Source organism: Octopus bimaculoides, chromosome 7 (genome assembly GCF_046866305.1).
Source record: "Octopus bimaculoides isolate indiv1 chromosome 7, ASM4686630v1, whole genome shotgun sequence".
Taxonomy (NCBI): Eukaryota; Metazoa; Mollusca; class Cephalopoda; order Octopoda; family Octopodidae; genus Octopus; species Octopus bimaculoides.
The window spans coordinates 107129899-107140389 of NC_142934.1; the positions used below are offsets into that span (position 1 = coordinate 107129899).

General features: G+C 36.1%; 1 protein-coding gene across 2 annotated transcripts; it reads left to right on the forward strand.

Moving 5' to 3' along the window:
• Nucleotides 1–997: 997 nt before the first annotated feature.
• Nucleotides 998–8089, forward strand: LOC106879081 (uncharacterized). Of its 2 annotated transcripts, none has more exons than XM_014928514.3 (2): nucleotides 998–1625; nucleotides 4306–8089. In XM_014928514.3, exon 2 carries the CDS (start codon nucleotides 4931–4933, stop codon nucleotides 6548–6550), a length of 1620 nt encoding a protein of 539 aa, XP_014784000.2. In that variant the 5' UTR covers nucleotides 998–1625; nucleotides 4306–4930; the 3' UTR covers nucleotides 6551–8089. The 2 variants fall into 2 exon arrangements, with proteins under 2 accessions (XP_014784000.2, XP_089211906.1); XM_089355780.1 differs by lacking the exon at nucleotides 998–1625 and adding an exon at nucleotides 1659–1796.
• Nucleotides 8090–10491: the final 2402 nt, after the last annotated feature.

Here is a 10491-nt window from a genome sequence, read left to right on the forward strand (position 1 = left end):
AACATGGTGTCAACATTTTCTTCGCTTCCAATTGCGACCTGGTCACTGATAACGTTGAGATGCTGTTTGGAACGACGAAAATTCGACACCATATTAGAAACAATCATAAGGCGGTGAGCTGGCAGAGTGGTTAGCACGCCGGGCGAAATGCTTACCGGTATTTCGTCTGCTGTTGCGTTCTCAGTTCAAATTACGCCGAGGTCGACTTTGCCTTTCATCCTTTCGGGGTCGATAAATTAAGTACCAGTTAAACACTGGGGTCGATGTAATCGACTTAATCCCTTTGTCTGTCCTTGTTTGTCCCCGCTATGTTTAGCCCCTTGTGGGCAAAAACAACAAAAAAAAAAGAAACAATCACTTGCGTACGGTGGTCGTTGTACTGGGTGTGCAGCCACACCCAATGCCACCAAATTTCAAGCAGGGGTATAACAAAAAATTTCCATTAAGATTTGTGATTAAATTAATGAGTAAGATTAATATCTATAATGAATTTACCATTTTCGATGTGTGTGCAGTACACATCTAGCACACCTGGAATATACGTCCCTAGAAATAATAAATGTTTAGGTGAAGTTAACAATTTTAGTGTGTTTCTGAATGGCTAATGTGTGTCATGTGTCTTCCAGGCTGCAATCGATTCACTTTAAAAATTTATTGAAAAATAGAGAAATGAAAATATTCTCTGCTTCTATTTAATCCTCTCTCTCTCTCCCTCTTATACAGACCCTTTCTCTGCAAGTCCAGAGTTATTTCCCCTCATAGTTCATTGTCATTGTTTACATCGTTTATTTGTATTTAATCCCTGTCACATTACAATCCTTTCTTCCGGTGGCAAAGCAATGTAGTTACCGAAAGGAAAGAAATAAACCTCATTCAGAATCATTGATTAAACGCATATTACTTATGAACTTTTCCTTCATTGTTATTGACTATAATCAGCCTTTGACTTGTAGTAACGCCTGCGCATGCGTAGAAGCAAGCGTTTCCCGCTCAATTCATTGTCTTTCTCGCTGGCCAGCGATTGAGCATTTGTTTAAGCTGTCTCTCTCTACATCTTTCCGACTTACACAAGACAGCTCGCTCACAACTACAGAACAACGTCTCAACAACTATGCTCATACACACAGAAGCTGTAACAACAACAGACATAAAGATTTGTATGTTTACCACCTAAATAAAGTGTTGTTTAAGTTGTTTAGTCTGGAGTTCAGGCGTTCCAACACTATAATTTTATAGTAGAAAGTCAGGTATACAATCTAAAGATGAAATAACCCACTTTCGGACTAAAGACTTTTCGTCAGAGATTGGACGTTGTTACTTACAAGTACTTTTGATTTCAACCATACCAAACAAAAGGTGACTCATGTGTAAGTTGAATTTATCCGCGAAGAAAGACATTTAAATATTTATATTATTTCGAGGCTGATTATTCACTCCGTCGCTACAAAAAGGTAAAATAACGTAACGTTTTGTACCAACCGGACATTAATTAAGGTAATGTAAAAGTCTGTCACAGACACACTGATATTACTTTGTGATTTTCTCATTACAAAAAGTCTAATTTGTGTTGAGACAGCTGTTGGACATCAAATTTGATCACAATAACGACATTTGACATGGAATATGTAAGTATTAAATATTCTGTATTTTGATTTTACGCAAATAAAGCTTTCATTAAAGTTTGTTCATTTAATGTACTTAAAATTACAAAATTTGGGTTTCACTTTCACTCTAGAGGCAGCTGAAAATCGACTCATAGAAATTGGAAGTTTTGTTATTTTGAATATTACCGTTCTGTAAGATTTTTACCATTATTTTAGTTTAGTTCGGTAATATTTTCTGCTTTCATTGTTGAATTCTTATGTTACCGTATTCCGATAAACGTAACTTAAAAAATTTCACCACTTATTTGTTTCTTTAGACCACACCATTTTTTCTTTTTTAATAAATGGACTGCTTGTTTTATATTTTGAACAAAAAAATCCCCCAGATCACCTCACCCAAAGAAACGGATTAAAGTTTAAGGATTTACAATTGAGCATAGTTTTGCTTGTAATAACTTAGTCTCTTTGTTATTACTCCGTTTTCATTTCATATGTATGAATATATTTTGTTTGCAAGTGTAATTACATCTTCATCCCTAATAAACAGAATCTGAAACATTATTTGTAAACCCTTATAGAACTAATGTTTTGGAAAAAAACAAAGCAACAAGAAAAACAAAACAATATATTTAGATACTTCAGATTCAAGCAAAACATATTTATATAGGCACGGGAGTAGCTGTGTGGTAAGTAGCTTGCTTACCAACCACATCGTTCTGAGTTCAGTCCCACTGTGTGGCACCTTGGCCAAGTGTCTTCTACTATAGCCTCGGGCTGACCAAAGCGTTGTGAGTGGATTTGGTAGACAGAAACTGAAAGAAGCCCGTCGTATATATGTATATATGTGTCTGTGTTTGTCCCCCTGGCATTGCTTGACAACCAATGCTGGTGTGTTTATGTCCCCATAACTTAGCGGTTTGGCAAAAGATACCGATAGAATAAGTTCTAAGGTTCCAAAGAATAAGTCCCGGGGTTGATTTGTTCGACTAAAGGCGGTGCTCCAGCATGGCCGCAGTCAAATGACTGAAACAAGTAAAAGAGTAATAAAGTAGCAGTTAGAATGGAATGAATTGGCCCCTTACGTTAAAGAAATCTAGTGAGCTTGAGTTCAATCCCTGAGGGAAGGACACATTGGGCACTGATGCAACCCTAGATATCAGAGTTGAATAAAAGACTGGATGGTCATAATGACTTAGTTTGTGTCATTGGTCATCTGCATCAGAGATGATTTAGGGATCAAATAGCAATGGTGAATGATGTATATGGAGGAAGAAGAATTTTATGCTTAACGGTTGAATGGTTTATATACTATTGTGCACAATCTGAAGGTATAGCCATACTCTGTAAAAATGTAGATTTCACACAAGGTTTGCATCTTAATTGTTTCAGTCATTGGACTGACTATGCTGTGGCACACCCTTGAAGGGTTTAGTTGAATAAATCTACCCCTGTACTTGTATTCCACTTTTTTTTTTATAAGTTTGGTACTTATTCTACTGGTCTCTTTTGCTGAACTGTTAAGTTACAGGGATGTAAACAAACCAACACTGGTTGTCAAGCAGTGCAGGGTGAGGGGAGGAAGGCAAACACAAAGAAACACGTACGCACACACACACACACACACATCTATACATATACAACAGGCTACGTTCAGTTTCCGTCTACCAAATTCTCTGCTTGGCCCAGAGATGGAATATGTAGTAGAAAATACTTGCCCAAGCTGCTGTGCAGTGAGATAACTTGAAACCATGTTGCAAAGTGAGTTTCTTAACCACTGAAATTCTGTTATTCATGTAAATATTTATCTCTTCAGTTTATCAGCACAGGCATGGCTATGTGGTAAGAAGCTTGCTTACCAGCCACAAGGTTCCGGGTTCAGTCCCACTGCAAGGTTCCTTGGGCAAGTGTCTTCTACTATAGCCTCGGGCCAACCAAAGTCTTGTGAGTGGATTTTGGTAGACGGAAACTGAAAGAAGCCTATCATATATATATATATATATATATATATATATAATATAGGCACAGTTGTGGCTGTGTGGTAAGAAGCTTGCTTACCAGCCACAAGGTTCCGGGTTCAGTCCCACTGTAAGGCACCTTGGGCAAGTGTCTTCTGCTATAACCTCGGGCCAACCAAAGTCTTGTGAGTGGATTTTGGTAGACGGAAACTGAAAGAAGCCCATTGTGTATATACATATATGTATATGTATACTCAATCCAAACATGAACAAGCAAGAAAAAACGTGAGGCCTGGAATAAGTAGTGTTATTGGACACTCAGGAAAAGAAAGAGGATTTCACATTTCGAGCAGAGCTCTTCATCAGAAATATAGAAAAAGTCCAAAGAAGGGAAGACAGAAAGAAAATCGCCAATGATACACACGTGGTCACATATATATATATGTGTGTTTGTCCTCCTCCTACCATTGCTTGACAACCTATGTTGGTGTGTTTATGTCCTTGTAACTTAGTGGTCCGGTAAAAAGATTGATAGAATAAGTACTAGGTCTACAAAGAATAAGTTCTGGGGGTCGATTTTTTTCAACTAAAGGTGGTGCTCCAGCATGGCCACAGTCAAATGACAGAAACAAGTAAAAGAATAAAAAAACAGCCCTTTCTCTTTATGTATCTTCTCTGTCTTACATTGTTCCCTTATTATTTCAGGTTATCAGATGACGTTGAAATAATATCATTTTCTATTTCAGATAACTCAGCGATATTCATCAACCAACAAAGCTAAAGAAAGGTGTTATGCAGAATAGATAAAACCCAGTTTATATAAATCTATGGCTGAATTACTGTGAAATATCTCTTCTGAAATGAGATTGAAAGAAGCATTTCTTTACTTTACTGTTTGTAATAAACAGAAGATAATTTTGCATTCTAATTAAACCTGTACATATTTATTATGTAAATATAACTGATTTCTTTGCAAGAAATTTCATGGGAGATATATCTTGGAAAATGAATCTATGTTGGTGTTAATTTTCTTTTTGGTTTCCTGTTACATGACAGGGTTCTGTTGTAATAATCTGAATCAATCATCTCAAAAATGCTTGCTTCCTAATAAATCATCTTTTATAAGACTGTTTGCAGAAGCTTCAGATATTGCCAAACATCACAGTAGATGGAATTATAGTTGGAGGATATTTGTGTGTATATATATCGTTTAATGTCCGCCTTCCATGCTAGCATAGGTTGGACATATTTATACACACTCACAAAACAAATTTACATATTGTTGTGGAAGAAGAAAAAAATAATGAAAATTGAATATTGTGAAAGTCTGAGTTATTTAAGGATTAAAAAAAGACTAATTATCTTGATGAGATGTTGAAACAGACTGGAAAAACATCATTCCACTGTAATATTTGTGAAAAATCATTCTCTCAAGAAAGAGATTTAACTACCCAAAAATGTATTCATAGAGGAAAAAGTCCATATTCCTGTGATTTCTGTGGTAAATCCTTCACTAGGACAAGTCACCTAATTGCTCACAAACGTATCCATACTGGAGAGAAGCTATATCACTGTGATATCTGTGGTAAATCATTCTCTGATAAAAGTACTTTAACTAAACACAAACACATTCATACAGGAGAGAATCCATATCGCTGTACCATTTGTGGTAAATCATTCTCTCAGACAAATCACTTAACTAGACACAAATATATTCATATTGGAAAGAAGCCATATGACTGTGATATCTGTGGTAAATCATTCACTACTAAAGATACCTTAACTACTCACAAACAAAATCATGCAGGAAGGAATCCATATCGCTGTGATATCTGTGGTAAATCATTCTCTCGAAATTGTAACTTGACCACTCACAAATGTATTCATACAGGAGAGAAACCATATCACTGTGACATCTGTGGTAAATCATTCTCTTCAGCAGGTCCTTTAGCTGCTCATAAACGTACTCATACAGGTGAGAAGCCATATCACTGTGATATTTGTGGTAAATCATTTTCCATATCGGGTAATTTAAATAAACACAAACACATTCATACAGGAAATAAACCATATAATTGTGATATCTGCGGTAAATCCTTCTCTGCTATAAGTTCCGTAGCTACTCATAAACGCATTCATTCAGGAGAGTTGCCATATAATTGTCATGTCTGTGGTAAATCCTTCTCAATAACAAGTAACTTAACTAAGCATAAACGCATTCATACAGGAGAGAAACCATATCACTGTGATATCTGTGGTAAATCATTCTCTAGAAGTGATGATTTAATTACTCATAAACGTATTCATACAGGAGAGAAACCATATCATTGTGATATCTGTGGTAAATCTTTCTCTATAGTAAGTAACTTGACTAAACACAAACGTATTCATACAGGAGAAAAGCCATACCGCTGTGATATTTGTGGTAAATCATTCTCTGCAATGTGTCGCTTAAATATTCACAAGCGTATTCATACTGGAGAGAAACCATATCACTGTGACATCTGTGGGAGATCATTCTCTCACAATAGTGTGTTAACTAATCACAGACGCATTCATACAGGGAAGAAACCATATCACTGTGATATCTGTGGTAAATCATTCTCTGCAATGTGTCGCTTAAATATTCACAAGCGTATTCATACTGGAGAGAAACCATATCACTGTGACATCTGTGGGAGATCATTCTCTCAGAGTAGTGTGTTAACTAATCACAGACGCATTCATACAGGTGAAAAGCCATATCATTGTGATATCTGTGGTAAATCATTCTCTGCAATGTGTAGCTTAAATATTCACAAGCGTATTCATACTGGAGAGAAACCATATCACTGTGACATCTGTGGGAGATCATTCTCTCAGAGTAGTGTGTTAACTAATCACAGACGCATTCATACAGGTGAAAAGCCATATCATTGTGATATCTGTGGTAAATCATTCTCTCAAGCAAGTCACTTAATTAGACACAAGCGTATTCATACAGGAGATTAGCCATATCACTGTGATATCTGAGAGATCATTCTCTCGAAATAGAGATCTACCTACTCACAAATGCATCCTTATAAGAGAGAAGCCATAACATTGTGATAATTTTCTCATTCAGGAGAGAAGTCATATTAATATCATTTTTATAGTGGATCATTCTCTCAATATTCTCATTCAGGAGAGAATTCATATTAATATCATTTTTACAGTGGATCATTCTCTCAAGTCATTTTAACTTAAACATATTCATACATTAGAGTAAGCATATCACTCTTATATCTAAGTTCATTGTATATTCATGAAAGTAAAATTATTATGATTAAATTACATCATATTATACATTGCTTGTAATTTTGTTGCCCAGAAATTTCATTGCAGCCATTACATCTTCAGATATATTCATCATGGCAAATACATCATTGCCAAACTTGTAATGCTTTTTACCTATGTTACAAATACATTGCTAAATGGTAGAAGCAGCTGAGAAGAGTTCCACTTGGATCTGGTGAAGTAGGAATGTAGATGAATTACAGAAAGAGTAATATACCTTCTGGCTAAACTGGTTACAACAGACAAGGTACATTGGTTCTGGGGCACCTTAAGTGTTCAGAGGATGGCATTACAGACAGTAACACAGAATATGGAAGCACCGTTATTCAGGAGTTATGACCTGGACACTGTCTAGCCTTCTTAGAGTGAAATGAGGTAGAGGGTCTCTGAAAACTTTTTGCTGTTCAGCTCTCTGTATTTAAGTTTTCATTTGCCAAATAAGTGTATCATATTTCAAGAAAAGCGGTTCAAAGACAAAAATTCCCTCCTATAATTTGAAAAGTTTTAGGAATCTTGAAAAAGGAACTGAAGAAATAATTGTTGTTGGCACTCCATCGCTTACGACGTCGAGGGTTCCAGTTGATCTGATGAACGGAATAGCCTGCTCGTGAAATTAACTTGCAAGTGGTTGAGCATTCCACAGACATGTGTACCCTTAACGTAGTTCTCAGGGATATTCAGCGTGACACAGAGTGTGACAAGGCTGACACTTTGAATTACAGGCACAACAGAAACAGGAAGTAAGAGTGAGAGAAAGTTGTGGTGGAAGAGTACAGCAGGGTTCACCACCATCCCCTGCCGGAGCCTCGTGGAGCTTTTTAGGTGTTTTCACTCAATAAACACTTACAACGGTCTGGGAATCGAAACCGCGATCCTATGACCGCGAGTCCGCTGCCCTAACCACTGGGCCATTGCGCCTCCACATTTCTTTATATAATTCTCATTATATAAAGAAATATAAAGATAGTGCAACTAGAACTCCAAGCATTGTCAATGAATCACAATATTGCAAGACACTAGAATATTTTAAAGACATTGCTTGTAATTTATCTTTATAGTTCAATTTTAACTGTGTTCTTATTTTCATTCTTGGATTCTATTCTTAAAAGTAAATCTATTTTGTTTTATATATACTTGATATTTTGTCATTAAATTTCTTGTTCAATTTTAAAATGTATTGTATTTATGGTGCAAATAAAATTTTTATACAATGTCTAACATTGTCTTTTAGTGTGCAGATGGAAAAAGAAAAGTAACTTTTCTTCTTTACATCACTTGTCTTTTTGTACAGGAGATGAAGGTCAGCATGATCAACTTTGTATTTAACAAGCCTGCACTGCAATCATCATCATCATCATCATGCTAGCATGGGTTGGACGATTTGACTGGGGACTGGCAAACCAGATGGCTACACCAGACTCCAATCTGATCTGGCAGAGTTTCTACAGCTGGATGCCCTTCCTAACACCAACCACTCTGAGAGTGTAGTGGGTGCTTTTTACGTGCCACCAGCACGAGGGGCCAGTCCGACGGTACTGGCAACGGCCACGCTCAAATGGTGTTTTTTATGTGCCACCTGCACAGGAGTCAGCCAATGTTTTGTTCACATGCCACCGGCACAAGTGCCAGTAAGGTGAAGCTGGAAACGATCGTGCTCAAATGGTGCTTTTTATATGCCATTGGCATGGGAGCAAGACCGCTGCTCTGGCAGTGATCCCGCTCGGATGGTGCTGTTAGCGCTCCACTGGCATGGGTACCGGTCATCAAATTTGGTTCAGTTTCGATCTCACTTATCTTAGGAAGGGCATCCAGCTGTAGAAACTCTGCCAAATCAGATTGGAGCCTGGTGTAGCCATCTGGTTTCACCAGCCCTCAGTCAAATGGTCCAACCCATGCTAGCATGGAAAGCGGACGTTAAACGATGATGATGATATATATAGAATTATAATTTTCTTTCGAAAAACATAGCGCAGAAGTGCTCAAGTCAAACCAGAGGCGCTAGACAAGTATAATAGATACAATAGAAAAGGTTCAAATCAAGCAGACTACGATTAACACATATACGGGTTTAATTAGGATAAAATAAGAATTGTCCAATCGGAAACATATATTGATATATTAGAAATATAAAAATATATGAATGCTAAAAATATACATGGACATATATATAGATATGTAAACATAATAATGAAATATAGAAAAAAGACGTTTTTAAAAATTCAAAATATAATATAGAGAAAGTAATAGGCATTAAAAAGAGTTTTGGGTAACATGTTAGAGGTAAATAAGGTGTCCCAACGATCGTTTCAGGAGTACATTCGTCAAGATTACATATGAATTTTAAGATTCGTTTCTATAGAATGCCTCCATCATCAGGGGAAAATAGTGTTTATGCTAGATATGCATTTAGTTCCTATATATATATATATATATATATATATCAACAAAAACCAAACCAACACTGGACTTCACCTAAAACATAAGTCCTACTATTCATTTTACATTAAAAATGATACAGTAAAATGCATGTAATACATTGCTAAAACCACTGCTTCAGTATTTATACATAAGCAAGAAGATATTCCTGGAAAAAATAAGTACTCGTTACAATATGTAAGATTCACAACTATAAGATCAATATAAAACTGTACTACATTATGAGACTGTCTTATTGTTGAAAGACTGCCTGAGAAGGTATAAAGTATCTGTGCTTAATACAATATCAAAACAATAGCCTGGAGTGTCACTTGTTTAACTGAAGGGAAATAACTGAACACCTTATGCATTCGAAGTAAGCCTTACTAAATAGAAATAATACGATTCTTAAAGATTAAATTCACAAATTGTCGAAAAGACCTAATCAGGGTCATTGATGGAAATGGACGGGGATATGCTTGATGATGGTGTTTCCCCAATTTTCGGCTCCTTGGTGTTGTAGGAGTAAGTTGTTTATAGCGTCTACCTCTCCTTTCCAACCTTAGTTTCATAGACCTTAACATATCCGTAAAACCAATTACGATTACTTCTCATAGTTACAACAAACATTATGAATGGCAAGTCATTATAGAAATTAAATAACGATGGAAGCTATGGAAAATAAAGGTTGTAGTTCATATAGTGTTAACTGAGAACTCAATTAGCAATGCTAGACTATAGAAAATAATAAATGTACTGTATATACATACAATACTGAAAACTCAACCAGTAATGAAAATCTGGGATATATATCAAGTTCTACATATTATCACACACTAATTCATACGTAAGCATCAGCATAAAACCAGGTACACAAAACCATTTTAGTAAAATATTCAGAGGGAGACAAAGCAGCCAGAGACTGACAGGTAATGTAACTCTTGAAGCAGGACGACGTTGGTTTAAACCAGAGGTACTCAACCATTTTTATCTATGGACCTCTTTGATTACTATTTTATTGTAGTGGACCCCCATAGCCGTTCGATGCTTAAAACTAGATTTATTGAAACTTCTTTCTAAATTCTTATTTTGTTTTTCACATATTAACTTGTGGAGGTTGAACTACGTAAAATGTTAGAGTGAAGCCTAGTTGTTTCTTACAATACACACCAATACATATATCTAAAGTAAAACTTTTTTCA